Raw genomic sequence first — 18,955 nt, 5'->3', positions numbered from 1 at the left:
CGCTATGGGCACGGCCGGCTCCTCGCTATGGGCACGGCCGGCTCCTCGCTATGGGCACGGCCGGCTCCTCGCTATGGGCACGGCCGGCTCCTCGCTACGGGCACGGCCGGCTCCTCGCTACGGGCACGGCCGGCTCCTCGCTACGGGCACGGCCGGCTCCTCGCTACGGGCACGGCCGGCTCCTCGCTACGGGCACGGCCGGCTCCTCGCTATGGGCACGGCCCCAAGATGTGAAGTTTTCCATATTTCATTCTCATCTCACACACGGACACTGGTCGCATTTTTCCCGCAGAGGTCGGACACCGCTACATCCGCTGTATGGCAGAGTGGGCCGGCCACCTCACCTGGAAGCAGCTGCACACTGGGGAGCACGGATTACAGGCGGCAGCACAATAAGGCCTCCTGGATGGACAACCCCTTTAACTATCAGCTGAGATGGGAATTCCAATGACGTTACCTGGATCTGTAGAGGTCAGTGCGGCCCCCCCCCCTCCCCCCGGTAGAGGTCAGTGCGGCCCCCCCCCCCCCCGGTAGAGGTCAGTGCGGCCCCCCCCTCCCCCCGGTAGAGGTCAGTGCGGCCCCCCCCTCCCCCGGTAGAGGTCAGTGCGGCCCCCCCCTCCCCCCGGTAGAGGTCAGTGCGGCCCCCCCCCCTCCCCCCGGTAGAGGTCAGTGCGGCCCCTTTATGTAACCTAGTTGTAACTGGACGGACACTTACGTGCTTCTCGCCTTCGATCTTCTTGTCGGCCACCCGCACGGCTTCCAGATACTTGTAGTAGAGCTCCATGAGGCGGTCCACCTGTCAGGTAGAGAGTATGGTGAGTGTCTGGGCGTCACACACTGCGGGGACACAGCCCGGACCGCCGCCGCTGACCTTCTCGCTGTCGTTCTCGGTGAACTTGTTGAGCAGTCTGGTTCTTTGTTGTCCTTTCAGATTGCGCAGTAAGGAGGCCAGGATGGAGCAGACGTGTTCTGTGCGGAGAGACGGCAGCCATGGATTCAGTGAGGTATAACATACAGGACACAAGCGGTGGTGGTGGGGGATCTGGTATTACAGCTCACGGGAACCGAACGAAGATTCAATACCAGACACCGGCCGATAACAAAAGGGGAGGATAAGCACGTCCATCCTATTCCAGGATCACATTGGCCAAACAAGACGTGATTAGTGATCAGCCGGGGATCAGCTCATTCATTGCCTGATCACATCTTCTAAGCTGGTTATAAAAAAGCATTGCTCGCACCAGCACACGGCCATAGCGTCACATGGGTGTCTATAAGCCACGCCTGGCAAGGGCTTCTGGGTAATCAGATGGAGGAGTCTGCCCTCCTCAGAGCAGAAGACAAAGGACCTGATCTGGCACATGACAGGCGGCTAATTCTCTGCGCCCCCTCATGTATGTTCTACTTTTAACCTTGTGCGCACAGACGGTAAACATTCTGAGATTAGCGCGCCTCACTGCCCCGCCGCATCGCCTCACTGCCCCGCCGCATCGCCTCACTGCCCCGCCGCATCGCCTCACTGCCCCGCCGCATCGCCTCACTGCCCCGCCGCATCGCCTCACTGCCCCGCCGCATCGCCTCACCGCATCTCACTGCACCCTCACTGCCCCACCGCATCGCCTCACTGCATCCCACTGCACCGCCTCACTGCCCCGCCGCATCGCCTCACCGCATCTCACTGCACCCTCATTGTCCCACCGCATCGCCTCACCGCATCTCACAGCACCCTCACTGTCCCGCCGCATCTCACTGCACATACAGGGCAGGGGGTGGTTGCAGAGGTGAGGGAGCGCTCTGCCGGCAGCCATCATGTCCTCACCTTCATGTTCCTTCTCAGAGACGCCGGTTTTCTTCATCTTTTTGGGCGATTTCATGAAAAGTGGAAAGATGGTCCTGAGACCCAGGATGTCCACGAACTTGTGACAATTGTCGCTGCCTTCCGGCCCGATCATGGCGTGGTCCAGGACGCGAAGGGCGCTGCAGCGGGACATCTTTTTCTCTCTGCAATGGAAACAGACGGATGTAACGTCGCAGCGACTCATATGCCGTGTCTGATACCACCAAAACGTACAGCGTCTCACCTGAGCATGAGGTTCATGAGCTGCAGCCCCTCACCCTTCAGGAATCGATCTCTGTTACTGCTCAGCATCAAACACGAACAAAGAGCATCAAACAGGTTCTCCATCATCTCCTGCTCCTCTGCCGTGCTGGGATCATGGCGCTTAAACACCTGAGCGCAAACAAAATCAGCAGCGATGTATGACTAGGTGTATGGCGGCACCCCAACTATATGAGCCATAGAGCAGGTGGACAGAAGCAGACACCAGTCACCTCAATGGAGAAGCGGTCATAAATAATATATATATATATATATATTCACATACACACATATATACACACACAAACACACACACGCTGTTATACTATAGGGTACTGTATGGGGGCGCTGTTATACTATAGGGTACTGTATGGGGGGCGCTGTTATACTATAGGGTACTGTATGGGGGGCGCTGTTATACTATAGGGTACTGTATGGGGGCGCTGTTATACTATAGGGTACTGTATGGGGGCGCTGTTATACTATAGGGTACTGTATGGGGGTGCCGTTATACTATAGGGTACTGTATGGGGGGCGCCGTTATACTATAGGGTACTGTATGGGGGCGCCGTTATACTATAGGGTACTGTATGGGGGGGGCTTTTATACTATAGGGTACTGTATGGGGGCGCTGTTATACTATAGGGTACTGTATGGGGGCGCCGTTATACTATAGGGTACTGTATGGGGGCGCTGTTATACTATAGGGTACTGTATGGGGGGTGCTGGTATACTATAGGGTACTGTATGGGGGCGCTGTTATACTATAGGGTACTGTATGGGGGCGCTGTTATACTATAGGGTACTGTATGGGGGGCCCTGTTATACTATAGGGTACTGTATGGGGGGCGCTGTTATACTATAGGGTACTGTATGGGGGGCGCTGTTATACTATAGGGTACTGTATGGGGGGCGCTGTTATACTATAGGGTACTGTATGGGGGGTGCTGGTATACTAAAGGGTACTGTATGGGGGGTGCTGGTATACTATAGGGTACTGTATGGGGGCGCTGTTATACTATAGGGTACTGTATGGGGGCGCCGTTATACTATAGGGTACTGTATGGGGGCGCCGTTATACTATAGGGTACTGTATGGGGGCGCTGTTATACTATAGGGTACTGTATGGGGGCGCTGTTATACTATAGGGTACTGTATGGGGGGCGCTGTTATACTATAGGGTACTGTATGGGGGCGCTGTTATACTATAGGGTACTGTATGGGGGCGCTGTTATACTATAGGGTACTGTATGGGGGCGCTGTTATACTATAGGGTACTGTATGGGGGCGCTGTTATACTATAGGGTACTGTATGGGGGCGCTGTTATACTATAGAGTACTGTATGGGGGGTGCTGGTATACTATAGGGTACTGTATGGGGGGTGCTGGTATACTATAGGGTACTGTATGGGGGCGCTGTTATACTATAGGGTACTGTATGGGGGGTGCTGGTATACTATAGGGTACTGTATGGGGGCGCTGTTATACTATAGGGTACTGTATGGGGGGTGCTGGTATACTATAGGGTACTGTATGGGGGGTGCTGGTATACTATAGGGTACTGTATGGGGACGCTGTTATACTATAGGGTACTGTATGGGGGCGCTGTTATACTATAGGGTACTGTATGGGGGCGCTGTTATACTATAGGGTACTGTATGGGGGCGCTGTTATACTATAGGGTACTGTATGGGGGCGCTGTTATACTATAGGATACTGTATGGGGGCGCTGTTATACTATAGGGTACTGTATGGGGGCGCTGTGATACTATAGGGTACTGTATGGGGGCGCTGTTATACTATAGGGTACTGTATGGGGGCGCTGTTATACTATAGGGTACTGTATGGGGGGCGCTGTTATACTATAGGGTACTGTATGGGGGGCTGTTATACTATAGGGTACTGTATGTGGGCGCCGTTATACTATAGGGTACTGTATGGGGGCGCTGTTATAATATAGGGTACTGTATGGGGGCGCTGTTATACTATAGGGTACTGTATGGGGGCGCCGTTATACTATAGGGTACTGTATGGGGGGGCGCTGTTATACTATAGGGTACTGTATGGGGGCGCTGTTATACTATAGGGTACTGTATGGGGGGCGCTGTTATACTATAGGGTACTGTATGGGGGCGCTGTTATACTATAGGGTACTGTATGGGGGCGCTGTTATACTATAGGGTACTGTATGGGGGCGCTGTTATACTATAGGGTACTGTATGGGGGCGCTGTTATACTATAGGGTACTGTATGGGGGCGCTGTTATACTATAGGGTACTGTATGGGGGCGCTGTTATACTATAGGGTACTGTATGGGGGCGCTGTTATACTATAGGGTACTGTGCGGGTGGCACGGGCCTGGCACTAGGCAGCATGGCAGACAGGTGCGCACTGACATTCTCCTGTAAGAGCTGAGGCAGCAGTCTGCCACCACCAGCTGGGAGAGATGCCAGGGTGTAAGCTGGCCGGGAGTGGGGGGAGGAGGTGCTCACCGATAACTGCTGAAGCAGCACATCTATCCCATCCAGCTCTCCCAGGAGTCCCCGAGTGTCTGAGAGAAGAGAAGATAATGTCAGCAGAGAAGGATAAATCCATCAGCAGAGAAGATCAATACACGGTGACAGAGGGCAAGATGGTAGACGAGACTAAGGAGGGAGGAGAGGACGGACGGGGAGAGCGCTGGGTGTCAGGAGAGAACTGCGCGAGATAAAAGAGAGAACTGCGCGAGATAAAAGAGAGAACTGCGCGAGATAAAGGTGGAGGAGACAACTCAAACGTAAATTAGTGCCTTTACAGATCGGGGATACCCGGCTATTCCAAACTTTGTACTACAACCGCAAAGGGCAAACAGCCCAAACAAACCGGGATAGCCCCGACAAACTTATAAAACGTAACTTTTATTATAATATCTAATGATAAATTAATAAAGTGAGAATGTGAGTTAAAAACACTACTCCACAATCAACATCTATATCTATATAAGTCCACTACCAGTGGTACTAGTTAGTGTCTGAGTTAGCTGCAGTCTAACCAGACCAATATGACTGTGGTGGTAGAACTTTAAAATCTGATCACCGCCTCCACAAAGGTGGAGGAGAGAACCAGATGACATGAAGGAGAGAACTGCACGAGATGAAGGAGAGAACTGCACGAGATGAAGGAGAGAACTGGATGAGATGAAGGAGTAAACTGGATGAGATTAAGGAGTAAACTGCGAGGAGGAGGAGAGAATCGGATGAGATAAAGGAGAGAACTGCCTGAGATGAAGTAGAAAACTGAGCAAGATAAAGGAGAGAACTTGATGAGATGAAGGAGAGAAAGAGAACTGGATGAGATGAAGGAGGAGAGAACTAGATGAAATGAAGGATGGAAGACTTAAGCGCAGTCAGCTGAGCAATCCATCCAGACGACAAATGACAGAAACAATAGAGGGAAGCGGTAATCCTCTTACCATCGTTATTCTGGAGAAGAATGGCCAGGATCTCACTGCAGTACAGCTTGTTGGCATCAAATGGGAGCTTGGCCTAAACGTCAGGAAAAAGAGAGGAATTAGAGCGCTGGCAGCCGGAGAATACACACAGCGACCGCAATGTAAGGAGGAGGAGGAGGAAGGCTGCTGGTTATAGTGCAGGAAGGTTCTACAGAGGAAGGCTGCTGGTTATAGTGCAGGAAGCGGCTCCAGAGGAAGGCTGCTGGTTATAGTGCAGGAAGGTTCTACAGAGGAAGGCTGCTGGTTATAGTGCAGGAAGGTTCTACAGAGGAAGGCTGCTGGTTATAGTGCAGGAAGCGGCTCCAGAGGAAGGCTGCTGGTTATAGTGCAGGAAGGTTCTACAGAGGAAGGCTGCTGGTTATAGTGCAGGAAGGTTCTACAGAGGAAGGCTGCTGGTTATAGTGCAGGAAGCGGCTCCAGAGGAAGGCTGCTGGTTATAGTGCAGGAAGCGGCTACAGAGGAAGGCTGCTGGTTATAGTGCAGGAAGGTTCTACAGAGGAAGGCTGCTGGTTATAGTGCAGGAAGGTTCTACAGAGGAAGGCTGCTGGTTATAGTGCAGGAAGCGGCTACAGAGGAAGGCTGCTGGTTATAGTGCAGGAAGGGGCTACAGAGGAAGGCTGCTGGTTATAGTGCAGGAAGCGGCTACAGAGGAAGGCTGCTGGTTATAGTGCAGGAACAGCTACAGAGGAAGGCTGCTGGTTATAGTGCAGGAAGCGGCTACAGAGGAAGGCTGCTGGTTATAGTGCAGGAAGCGGCTACAGAGGAAGGCTGCTGGTTATAGTGCAGGAAGGTTCTACAGAGGAAAGCTGCTGGTTATAGTGCAGGAAGCTTCTACAGAGGAAGGCTGCTGGTTATAGTGCAGGAAGGTTCTACAGAGGAAGGCTGCTGGTTATAGTGCAGGAAGCGGCTCCAGAGGAAGGCTGCTGGTTATAGTGCAGGAAGCGGCTCTAGAGGAAGGCTGCTGGTTATAGTGCAGGAAGCGGCTCCAGAGGAAGGCTGCTGGTTATAGTGCAGGAAGCGGCTACAGAGGAAGGCTGCTGGTTATAGTGCAGGAACAGCTACAGAGGAAGGCTGCTGGTTATAGTGCAGGAACAGCTACAGAGGAAGGCTGCTGGTTATAGTGCAGGAAGGTTCTACAGAGGAAGGCTGCTGGTTATAGTGCAGGAAGCGGCTACAGAGGAAGGCTGCTGGTTATAGTGCAGGAACAGCTACAGAGGAAGGCTGCTGGTTATAGTGCAGGAAGCAGCTACAGAGGAAGGCTGCTGGTTATAGTGCAGGAAGCGGCTACAGAGGAAGGCTGCTGGTTATAGTGCAGGAAGCGGCTACAGAGGAAGGCTGCTGGTTATAGTGCAGGAAGGTTCTACAGAGGAAAGCTGCTGGTTATAGTGCAGGAAGGTTCTACAGAGGAAGGCTGCTGGTTATAGTGCAGGAAGGTTCTACAGAGGAAGGCTGCTGGTTATAGTGCAGGAAGCGGCTCCAGAGGAAGGCTGCTGGTTATAGTGCAGGAAGCGGCTCTAGAGGAAGGCTGCTGGTTATAGTGCAGGAAGCGGCTACAGAGGAAGGCTGCTGGTTATAGTGCAGGAACAGCTACAGAGGAAGGCTGCTGGTTATAGTGCAGGAACAGCTACAGAGGAAGGCTGCTGGTTATAGTGCAGGAAGGTTCTACAGAGGAAGAGCTGCTGGTTATAGTTGCAGGAAGCGGCTACAGAGGAAGGCTGCTGGTTATAGTGAAGGAACAGCTACAGAGGAAGGCTGCTGGTTATATGTGCCGGAAAGCAGCTACAGAGGAAGGCTGCCTGGTTATAGTGCAGGCAGCGGGCTACAGCGGAAAGGCTGCTGGTATATAAGTAGCAGGACAGCGGCTTACAGAGGAAGGCTAGCTGGATATTATTCGTGCAGGAAAGGTTCTACATGAGGAAAAAGACTGCTGGTTATAGAGATGTCAGTGAAGCACCTTGTGGCGCCTACGAGAGGAAGGCATGCTGGTTCATAGATGCAGGAAGGTTTCTACAGAGGAAGGCTGCTGGTTATAGTGGCAGGAAGCGGCTCCAGAGGAAGGCTGCTGGTTATAGGCAGGACAAGCAGGGCTCTAGAAGGAAGGCTGCTGGTTATAGTGCAGGAACTAGCTACAGAGGAAGGCTGCTGGTTATAGTGCTAGGAATGGTCTACAGAGGAAGGCTGCTGGCTCTATAGTGCAGGAAGCGGCTACAGAGGAAGGCTGCTGGTTATAGTGCAGGAAGCGGCTCCAGAGGAAGGCTGCTGGTTATAGTGCAGGAAGCGGCTCCAGAGGAAGGCTGCTGGTTATAGTGCAGGAAGCGGCTACAGAGGAAGGCTGCTGGTTATAGTGCAGGAAGGTTCTACAGAGGAAGGCTGCTGGTTATAGTGCAGGAAGCGGCTACAGAGGAAGGCTGCTGGTTATAGTGCAGGAACAGCTACAGAGGAAGGCTGCTGGTTCTAGTGCAGGAAGCGGCTACAGAGGAAGGCTGCTGGTTATAGTGCAGGAAGCGGCTACAGAGGAAGGCTGCTGGTTATAGTGCAGGAAACGGCTACAGAGGAAGGCTGCTGGTTATAGTGCAGGAAGCGGCTACAGAGGAAGGCTGCTGGTTATAGTGTCAGGAAGCGTGCTACAGAGGAAGGCTGCTGGTTATAGTGCTAGGAAGGTTCTACAGCAGGAAGGCTGCTGGTTATAGTGCAGGAAGCGGCTACAGAGGAAGGCTGCTGGTTATAGTGCAGGAAGCGGCTACAGAGGAAGGCTGCTGGTTATAGTGCAGGAACGGTCTACAGAGGAAGCTGCTGTTATAGTGCAGGAAGCGGCTACAGAGGAAGGCTGCTGGTTATAGTGCAGGAAGCGGCTACAGAGGAAGGCTGCTGGTTATAGTGCAGGAAGGTTCTACAGAGGAAGGCTGCTGGTTATAGTGCAGGAAGCGCTCCAGAGGAAGGCTGCTGGTTATAGTGCAGGAAGCGGCTCCAGAGGAAGGCTGCTGGTTATTAGTGCAGGAAGCGGCTCCAGAGGAAGGCTGCTGGTTATAGTGCAGGAAGCGGTTCTACAGCGGAAGGCTGCTGGTTATAGTGGCATGGAAGCAGGCTACAGAGGGAAAGGCTGCTTGGTTATAGTGGGCAGGAAGCAGGGCTACAGAGGATAGGCTGCTGGTTATAGTGCAGGTATAGTGCAGACGGTTGGCTACAGAGGAAGGGGCTGCTGGTTTATAGTGCAGGAAGCGGCTACAGAGGAAGGCTGCTGGTATATAGTGCAGGAAGCAGCTCCAGAGGAAGGCTGCTGGTTATAGTGCAGGAAGGTTCCTACAGAGGAAGGGCTGCTGGTTATAGTGCAGGGAAGCGGCTACAGAGGAAGGCTGCTGGTTATAGTGCAGGAAGCGGCTACAGGAGAGGAAGGCTGCTTGGTTATAGTGCAGGAAGGTTCTACAGAGGAAAGCTGCTGGTTATAGTGCAGGAAAGCGGCCCTACAGACCAAAGGCTGCTTGGTTATAGTGCAGGAAGGTTCTACAGAGGAAGGCTGCTGGTTATTAGTGCAAGGAAGGCGGGCTTCCAGAGGAAGGCTGTCTGGTGTATAAGTGCAGGAAGGCGGCTCTCAGAGGGAAGGGCTGCAGTGGGTTAATAGTGTCAGTGAACAGCTACAGAGGAAGGCTGCATGGTTATTACGTATGCAGGAAAAAAAAAAAAGTTCTGACAGAGGAAGGCTAGTGCTGGTTATAGTGGCAGGAAGGCGGACTAAAGAGGAAGCGCTGCTGGTGTTATGAAGTGCAAGGAAGCGGCTCCAGAGGAAGGCTGCTGGTTATAGTGCAGGAAGCGGCTCCAGAAGGAAGGCTGGCTGGTTATAGTGCAGGAAGCGGCTACAGAGAGAAGGCTGCTGGTATAGTGCAGGAAGGTTCTACAGAGGAAGGCTGCTGGTTATAGTGCAGGAAGCGGCTACAGAGGAAGGCTGCTGGTTATAGTGCAGGAACAGCTACAGAGGAAGGCTGCTGGTTCTAGTGCAGGAAGCGGCTACAGAGGAAGGCTGCTGGTTATAGTGCAGGAAGCGGCTACAGAGGAAGGCTGCTGGTTATAGTGCAGGAAACGGCTACAGAGGAAGGCTGCTGGTTATAGTGCAGGAAGCGGCTACAGAGGAAGGCTGCTGGTTATAGTGCAGGAAGCGGCTACAGAGGAAGGCTGCTGGTTATAGTGCAGGAAGGTTCTAGCAGAGGAAGGCTGCTGGTTATAGTGGCAGGAAGTTCTACAGAGGAAGGCTGCTGGTTATAGTGCAGGAAGCGGCTACAGAGGAAGGCTGCTGGTTATAGTGCAGGAACAGCTACAGAGGAAGGCTGCTGGTTCTAGTGCAGGAAGCGGCTACAGAGGAAGGCTGCTGGTTATAGTGCAGGAAGCGGCTACAGAGGAAGGCTGCTGGTTATAGTGCAGGAAACGGCTACAGAGGAAGGCTGCTGGTTATAGTGCAGGAAGCGGCTACAGAGGAAGGCTGCTGGTTATAGTGCAGGAAGCGGCTACAGAGGAAGGCTGCTGGTTATAGTGCAGGAAGCAGCTACAGAGGAAGGCTGCTGGTTATAGTGCAGGAAGCGGCTCCAGAGGAAGGCTGCTGGTTATAGTGCAGGAAGCGGCTCTAGAGGAAGGCTGCTAGTCATAGTGCAGGAAGGTTCTACAGAGGAAGGCTGCTGGTTATAGTGCAGGAAGGTTCTACAGAGGAAGGCTGCTGGTTATAGTGCAGGAAGGTTCTACAGAGGAAGGCTGCTGGTTATAGTGCAGGAAGCGGCTACAGAGGAAGGCTGCTGGTTATAGTGCAGGAAGGTTCTACAGAGGAAGGCTGCTGGTTATAGTGCAGGAACAGCTCCAGAGGAAGGCTGCTGGTTATAGTGCAGGAAGCGGCTACAGAGGAAGGCTGCTGGTTATAGTGCAGGAAGCGGCTACAGAGGAAGGCTGCTGGTTATAGTGCAGGAAGGTTCTACAGAGGAAGGCTGCTGGTTATAGTGCAGGAAGGTTCTACAGAGGAAGGCTGCTGGTTATAGTGCAGGAAGGTTCTACAGAGGAAGGCTGCTGGTTATAGTGCAGGAAGCGGCTACAGAGGAAGGCTGCTGGTTATAGTGCAGGAAGGTTCTACAGAGGAAGGCTGCTGGTTATAGTGCAGGAAGGTTCTACAGAGGAAGGCTGCTGGTTATAGTGCAGGAAGCGGCTCTAGAGGAAGGCTGCTGGTTATAGTGCAGGAAGCGGCTCTAGAGGAAGGCTGCTGGTTATAGTGCAGGAAGCGGCTCCAGAGGAAGGCTGCTGGTTATAGTGCAGGAAGCGGCTCCAGAGGAAGGCTGCTGGTTATAGTGCAGGAAGCTTCTACAGAGGAAGGCTGCTGGTTATAGTGCAGGAAGCGGCTACAGAGGAAGGCTGCTGGTTATAGTGCAGAAACAGCTACAGAGGAAGGCTGCTGGTTATAGTGCAGGAACAGCTACAGAGGAAGGCTGCTGGTTATAGTGCAGGAAGCGGCTACAGAGGAAGGCTGCTGGTTATAGTGCAGGAAGCGGCTACAGAGGAAGGCTGCTGGTTATAGTGCAGGAAGCGGCTACAGAGGAAGGCTGCTGGTTATAGTGCAGGAAGCAGCTACAGAGGAAGGCTGCTGGTTATAGTGCAGGAAGCGGCTCCAGAGGAAGGCTGCTGGTTATAGTGCAGGAAGCGGCTCCAGAGGAAGGCTGCTAGTTATAGTGCAGGAAGGTTCTACAAAGGAAGGCTGCTGGTTATAGTGCAGGAAGGTTCTACAGAGGAAGGCTGCTGGTTATAGTGCAGGAAGGTTCTACAGAGGAAGGCTGCTGGTTATAGTGCAGGAAGCGGCTACAGAGGAAGGCTGCTGGTTATAGTGCAGGAAGGTTCTACAGAGGAAGGCTGCTGGTTATAGTGCAGGAACAGCTCCAGAGGAAGGCTGCTGGTTATAGTGCAGGAAGCGGCTACAGAGGAAGGCTGCTGGTTATAGTGCAGGAAGCGGCTACAGAGGAAGGCTGCTGGTTATAGTGCAGGAAGGTTCTACAGAGGAAGGCTGCTGGTTATAGTGCAGGAAGCGGCTACAGAGGAAGGCTGCTGGTTATAGTGCAGGAACAGCTACAGAGGAAGGCTGCTGGTTATAGTGCAGGAAGCGGCTACAGAGGAAGGCTGCTGGTTATAGTGCAGGAAGGGGCTACAGAGGAAGGCTGCTGGTTATAGTGCAGGAAGCGGCTACAGAGGAAGGCTGCTGGTTATAGTGCAGGAAGGTTCTACAGAGGAAGGCTGCTGGTTATAGTGCAGGAAGGTTCTACAGAGGAAGGCTGCTGGTTATAGTGCAGGAAGTGGCTACAGAGGAAGGCTGCTGGTTATAGTGCAGGAACAGCTACAGAGGAAGGCTGCTGGTTATAGTGCAGGAAGGTTCTACAGAGGAAGGCTGCTGGTTATAGTGCAGGAAGCCGCTACAGAGGAAGGCTGCTGGTTATAGTGCAGGAACAGCTCCAGAGGAAGGCTGCTGGTTATAGTGCAGGAAGGTTCTACAGAGGAAGGCTGCTGGTTATAGTGCAGGAAGGTTCTACAGAGGAAGGCTGCTGGTTATAGTGCAGGAAGGTTCTACAGAGGAAGGCTGCTGGTTATAGTGCAGGAAGGTTCTACAGAGGAAGGCTGCTGGTTATAGTGCAGGAAGGTTCTACAGAGGAAGGCTGCTGGTTATAGTGCAGGAACAGCTACAGAGGAAGGCTGCTGGTTATAGTGCAGGAAGGTTCTACAGAGGAAGGCTGCTGGTTATAGTGCAGGAAGGTTCTACAGAGGAAGGCTGCTGGTTATAGTGCAGGAAGGTTCTACAGAGGAAGGCTGCTGGTTATAGTGCAGGAAGGTTCTACAGAGGAAGGCTGCTGGTTATAGTGCAGGAAGCGGCTACAGAGGAAGGCTGCTGGTTATAGTGCAGGAAGGTTCTAACGAGGAAGGCTGCTGTTATAGTGGGCAGGAAGGTTCTACAGAGGAAGGCTGCTGGTTATAGTGCAGGAAGGTTCTACAGAGGGAAGGGCTGCTGGTTATAGTGCAGGAAGCGGCTACAGAGGAAGGCTGCTGGTTATAGTGCAGGAAGCAGCGGCTAACAGAGGAAGGCTGCTGGTTATAGTGCAGGAAGGTTCTACAGAGGAAGGCTGCTGTTATAGTGCAGGAAGCGGGCTCCAGAGGAAGGGCTGCTGGTTATAGTGCAGGGAACGGCTACAGAGGAAGGCTGCTGGTTATAGTGCAGGGAGGTTCTACAGAGAAGGCTGCCTGGTTATAGTGCAGGAAGGTTCTACAGAGGAAGGCTGCAGGTTATAGTGCAGGAAGCGGCTACAGAGGAAGGCTGCTGGTTATAGTGCAGGAGGAAGCGGCTACAGAGGAGGCTGCTGGTTATAGTGCAGGAAGGTTCTACAGAGGAAGGCTGCTGGTTATAGTGCAGGAAGCGGCTACAGAGGAAGGCTGCTGGTTATAGTGCAGGAAGGTTCTACAGAGGAAGGCTGCTGGTTATAGTGCAGGAAGCGGCTCCAGAGGAAGGCTGCTGGTTATAGTGCAGGAAGCGGCTACAGAGGAAGGCTGCTGGTTATAGTGCAGGAACAGCTACAGAGGAAGGCTGCTGGTTATAGTGCAGGAACAGCTCCAGAGGAAGGCTGCTGGTTATAGTGCAGGAAGCGGCTCCAGAGGAAGGCTGCTGGTTATAGTGCAGGAAGCGGCTACAGAGGAACGCTGCTGGTTATAGTGCAGGAAGGTTCTACAGAGGAAGGCTGCTGGTTATAGTGCAGGAAGGTTGTACAGAGGAAGGCTGCTGGTTATAGTGCAGGAAGCGCCTACAGAGGAAGGCTGCTGGTTATAGTGCAGGAAGGGGCTACAGAGGAAGGCTGCTGGTTATAGTGCAGGAAGCGCCTACAGAGGAAGGCTGCTGGTTATAGTGCAGGAAGGTTCTACAGAGGAAGGCTACTGGTTATAGTGCAGGAAGCGGCTACAGAGGAAGGCTGCTGGTTATAGTGCAGGAAGCGGCTACAGAGGAAGGCTGCTGGTTATAGTGCAGGAAGGTTCTACAGAGGAAGGCTGCTGGTTAAAGTGCAGGAAGCGGCTACAGAAGAAGGCTGCTGGTTATAGTGCAGGAAGCGGCTACAGAGGAAGGCTGCTGGTTATAGTGCAGGAAGGTTCTACAGAGGAAGGCTGCTGGTTATAGTGCAGGAAGCGGCTACAGAAGAAGGCTGCTGGTTATAGTGCAGGAAGGTTCTACAGAGGAAGGCTGCTGGTTATAGTGCAGGAAGGTTCTACAGAGGAAGGCTGCTGGTTATAGTGCAGGGACAGCTACAGAGGAAGGCTGCTGATTATAGTGCAGGAACAGCTACAGAGGAAGGCTGCTGATTATAGTGCAGGAAGCGGCTACAGAGGAAGGCTGCTGGTTATAGTGCAGGAAGCGGCTACAGAGGAAGGCTGCTGGTTATAGTGCAGGAAGGTTCTACAGAGGAAGGCTGCTGGTTATAGTGCAGGAAGCGGCTACAGAAGAAGGCTGCTGGTTATAGTGCAGGAAGGTTCTACAGAGGAAGGCTGCTGGTTATAGTGGCAGGAAGGTTCTAGCAGAGGAAGGCTGCTGGTTATAGTGGCAGGAAGGCGGCTACAGAGGAAGGCTGCTGGTTATAGTGCAGGAAGGGTTCTAGCAGAGGAAGGGCTGCTGGTTAATAGTGCAGGAAGGCGGCTACAGAGGAAGGCTGCTGGTTATAGTGCAGGAAGGTTCTTACAGAGGAAGGCTGCTGGTTATAGTGCAGGAAGCGGCTCCAGAGGAAGCTGCTGGTTATAGTGGCAGGAACAGCTAGCAGAGGAAGGCTGCTGGTTATAGTGCAGGAAGGTTCTACAGAGGAAGGCTGCTGGTTATAGTGCAGGAACAGCTACAGAGGAAGGCTGCTGGTTATAGTGCAGGAACAGCTACAGAGGAAGGCTGCTGGTTATAGTGCAGGAAGCGGCTCCAGAGGAAGGCTGCTGGTTATAGTGCAGGAAGCGGCTCCAGAGGAAGGCTGCTGGTTATAGTGCAGGAAGGTTCTACAGAGGAAGGCTGCTGGTTATAGTGCAGGAAGCGGCTCCAGAGGAAGGCTGCTGGTTATAGTGCAGACGGTGGCTCCAGAGGAAGGCTGCTGGTTATAGTGCAGGAAGCGGCTCCAGAGGAAGGCTGCTGGTTATAGTGCAGGAAGGTTCTACAGAGGAAGGCTGCTGGTTATAGTGCAGGAAGGTTCTACAGAGGAAGGCTGCTGGTTATAGTGCAGGAAGCGCCTACAGAGGAAGGCTGCTGGTTATAGTGCAGGAAGCGGCTCCAGAGGAAGGCTGCTGGTTATAGTGCAGGAAGCGGCTACAGAGGAAGGCTGCTGGTTATAGTGCAGGAAGGTTCTACAGAGGAAGGCTGCTGGTTATAGTGCAGGAAGCGGCTACAGAGGAAGGCTGCTGGTTATAGTGCAGGAAGCGGCTACAGAGGAAGGCTGCTGGTTATAGTGCAGGAAGCGGCTCCAGAGGAAGGCTGCTGGTTATAGTGCAGGAAGCAGCTACAGAGGAAGGCTGCTGGTTATAGTGCAGGAAGCGGCTCCAGAGGAAGGCTGCTGGTTATAGTGCAGGAAGCGGCTCCAGAGGAAGGCTGCTGGTTATAGTGCAGGAAGCGGCTCCAGAGGAAGGCTGCTAGTTATAGTGCAGGAAGGTTCTACAGAGGAAGGCTGCTGGTTATAGTGCAGGAAGGTTCTACAGAGGAAGGCTGCTGGTTATAGTGCAGGAAGGTTCTACAGAGGAAGGCTGCTGGTTATAGTGCAGGAAGCGGCTACAGAGGAAGGCTGCTGGTTATAGTGCAGGAAGCGGCTCCAGAGGAAGGCTGCTGGTTATAGTGCAGGAAGCGGCTCCAGAGGAAGGCTGCTGGTTATAGTGCAGGAAGCGGCTACAGAGGAAGGCTGCTGGTTATAGTGCAGGAAGCGGCTCCAGAGGAAGGCTGCAGGTTATAGTGCATGGTTATAGTGCAGACGGTGGCTCCAGAGGAAGGCTGCTGGTTATAGTGCAGGAAGCGGCTCCAGAGGAAGGCTGCTGGTTATAGTGCAGGAAGCGGCTACAGAGGAAGGCTGCTGGTTATAGTGCAGGAAGCCGCTACAGAGGAAGGCTGCTGGTTATAGTGCAGGAAGCGGCTCCAGAGGAAGGCTGCTGGTTATAGTGCAGGGAGGTTCTACAGAGGAAGGCTGCTGGTTATAGTGCAGGAAGGTTCTACAGAGGAAGGCTGCTGGTTATAGTGCAGGAAGGTTCTACAGAGGAAGGCTGCTGGTTATAGTGCAGGAAGCGGCTACAGAGGAAGGCTGCTGGTTATAGTGCAGGAACAGCTACAGAGGAAGGCTGCTGGTTATAGTGCAGGAAGGTTCTACAGAGGAAGGCTGCTGGTTATAGTGCAGGAAGGTTCTACAGAGGAAGGCTGCTGGTTATAGTGCAGGAAGGTTCTACAGAGGAAGGCTGCTGGTTATAGTGCAGGAAGGTTCTACAGAGGAAGGCTGCTGGTTATAGTGCAGGAACAGCTACAGAGGAAGGCTGCTGGTTATAGTGCAGGAACAGCTACAGAGGAAGGCTGCTGGTTATAGTGCAGACAGCGGCTCCAGAGGAAGGCTGCTGGTTATAGTGCAGGAAGGTTCTACAGAGGAAGGCTGCTGGTTATAGTGCAGGAAGCGGCTACAGAGGAAGGCTGCTGGTTATAGTGCAGGAAGGTTCTACAGAGGAAGGCTGCTGGTTATAGTGCAGGAAGCGGCTACAGAGGAAGGCTGCTGGTTATAGTGCAGGAAGGTTCTACAGAGGAAGGCTGCTGGTTATAGTGCAGGAAGCGGCTACAGAGGAAGGCTGCTGGTTATAGTGCAGGAAGCGGCTACAGAGGAAGGCTGCTGGTTATAGTGCAGGAAGGTTCTACAGAGGAAGGCTGCTGGTTATAGTGCAGGAACAGCTACAGAGGAAGGCTGCTGGTTATAGTGCAGGAAGCGGCTCCAGAGGAAGGCTGCTGGTTATAGTGCAGGGAGGTTCTACAGAGGAAGGCTGCTGGTTATAGTGCAGGAACAGCTACAGAGGAAGGCTGCTGGTTATAGTGCAGGAACAGCTCCAGAGGAAGGCTGCTGGTTATAGTGCAGGAACAGCTCCAGAGGAAGGCTGCTGGTTATAGTGCAGGAAGCGGCTCCAGAGGAAGGCTGCTGGTTATAGTGCAGGAAGCGGCTACAGAGGAAGGCTGCTGGTTATAGTGCAGGAAGGTTCTACAGAGGAAAGCTGCTGGTTATAGTGCAGGAAGCGGCTACAGAGGAAGGCTGCTGGTTATAGTGCAGGAAGCGGCTACAGAGGAAGGCTGCTGGTTATAGTGCAGGAAGCGGCTACACCCTCCCCACACATGTCCTGTAGTACAACACCGTGCCAATCAGTGGCGGCCCAGCAGCGTGCCAATCAGCGGTGGCCCAGCAGTGTGCCAATCAGCGGTCCACCGGCGTGCCAATCAGCGGTGGCCCAGCAGTGTGCCAATCAGCGGCGCTGGAGAGAATTTCCTGATGCTTTTGGTCTGTATAAATGGTCTTTTATTAGGGTCTCTGTGGCCGTACCCACAGAGACCCTATCGGTGTGACCGCGGCCGTACCCCAGGGGCTCTCACATCGGTGTGACCGCGGCTGTACCCCAGGGGCTCTCACATCGGTGTGACCGCGGCTGTACCCCAGGGGCTCTCACATCGGTGTGACCGCGGCCGTACCCCAGGGGCTCTCACATCGGTGTGACCGCGGCCGTACCCCAGGGGCTCTCACATCGGTGTGACCGCGGCCGTACCCCAGGGGCTCTCACATCGGTGTGACCGCGGCCGTACCCCAGGGGCTCTCACATCGGTGTGACCGCGGCCGTACCCCAGGGGCTCTCACATCGGTGTGACCGCGGCCGTACCCCAGGGGCTCTCACATCGGTGTGACCGCGGCCGTACCCCAGGGGCTCTCACATCGGTGTGACCGCGGCCGTACCCCAGGGGCTCTCACATCGGTGTGACCGCGGCCGTACCCCAGGGGCTCTCACATCGTGTGACCGCGGCCGTACCCCAGGGGCTCTCACATCGGTGTGACCGCGGCCGTACCCCAGGGGCTCTCACATCGGTGTGACCGCGGCCGTACCCCAGGGTCTCTTACATCGGTGTGACCGCGGCCGTACCCCAGGGGCTCTCACATCGGTGTGACCGCGGCCGTACCCCAGGGGCTCTCACATCGGTGTGACCACGGCCGTACCCCAGGGGCTCTCACATCGGTGTGACCGCGGCCGTACCCCAGGGGCTCTCACATCGGTGTGACCGCGGCCGTACCCCAGGGGCTCTCACATCGGTGTGACCGCGGCTGTACCCCAGGGGCTCTCACATCGGTGTGACCGCGGCCGTTCCCTACCTTTAGCCTCTTCAGCAGCCACTGGAGCAGTCCTTGCTGGGCGGCATCGGAGCAGATCTCCGGACGGAACTCGGTCATGTTCTCGATGATGGCTGCGGGCAGAAGGCGAACGTTACTTGTGCCACTTTAAAATCAATAACTTTTCCGCCATCTAATTTCCTGCGGCCACAGATTCCTTTTACTATCGGACGAGTAATGGCGACAAAATTACACGCTGGTAATAAGTGCGTCCTCGGTCTATTACACGCTCAGCCTGTCTCCCTGGTGAATTATTTCCACTGCTGTGGCGGCAAAACTGTCTAGTGGAGGATTCTCCCACCGGATCAATAGATTATCAGTCAGCAACCTATAATAACGCCACACAAGCAATTCCCAAGTCTACAATTTAAAGGGGCTGTCCAGACGCTTGGCTGCTTTCATCCAGGAACAGCGCCACCCGTCTACAGATTGTATCTGGTACTGCAGCTCTGCTCCAATGAAGGGGATGGAGCGGAGACATGTTTACTTTAAAGGGATTATTCAGGCTCATGAGAACATGGCTGCTCACTTTCAGGGACAGAACTGTCTGGTGGAAGTGGGTGGACATATAGGTGGACGGCTCCCTGCATGGCCTGTACTGTACACAGCCGACCACCTATCTGCTCATGGGATGGACACATAGGTGGACGGCTCCCTGCATGGCCCGTACCGTACACAGCCGACCACCTATCTGCTCACGGGATGGACACATAGGTGGAGGGCTCCCTGCATGGCCCGTACCGTACACAGCCGACCACCTGTCTGCTCACGGGATGGACACATAGGTGGACGGCTCCCTGCATGGCCCGTACCGTACACAGCCGACCACCTATCTGCTCACGGGATGGACACATAGGTGGAGGGCTCCCTGCATGGCCCGTACCGTACACAGCCGACCACCTATCTGCTCACGGGATAAACACATAGGTGGAGGGCTCCCTGCATGGCCCGTACCGTACACAG

At 53.9% G+C, this 18,955-nt stretch overlaps 1 protein-coding gene across 1 annotated transcript in view; it reads right to left on the bottom strand.

The window, feature by feature from the left end:
• CTNNBL1 (catenin beta like 1) overlaps positions 1 to 18,955 on the bottom strand; it is a 40,877-nt gene that overhangs the window by 3,942 nt on the left and 17,980 nt on the right. The window contains exons 7-13 of the mRNA XM_069954071.1: positions 17,975 to 18,066; positions 5,550 to 5,622; positions 4,591 to 4,649; positions 2,082 to 2,230; positions 1,820 to 2,001; positions 872 to 969; positions 716 to 796 (exon numbers count right to left, since the gene is read on the bottom strand). Coding sequence (XP_069810172.1) covers positions 716 to 796; positions 872 to 969; positions 1,820 to 2,001; positions 2,082 to 2,230; positions 4,591 to 4,649; positions 5,550 to 5,622; positions 17,975 to 18,066 — 734 coding nt within the window. The remainder of the gene's footprint in view (positions 1 to 715; positions 797 to 871; positions 970 to 1,819; positions 2,002 to 2,081; positions 2,231 to 4,590; positions 4,650 to 5,549; positions 5,623 to 17,974; positions 18,067 to 18,955) is intronic.

This window comes from Dendropsophus ebraccatus, chromosome 14, assembly GCF_027789765.1.
Source record: "Dendropsophus ebraccatus isolate aDenEbr1 chromosome 14, aDenEbr1.pat, whole genome shotgun sequence".
Classification (NCBI taxonomy): domain Eukaryota; kingdom Metazoa; phylum Chordata; class Amphibia; order Anura; family Hylidae; genus Dendropsophus; species Dendropsophus ebraccatus.
Note: the sequence above shows the minus strand (reverse complement) of the source record. Positions and strands in the feature narration are given on the sequence as shown.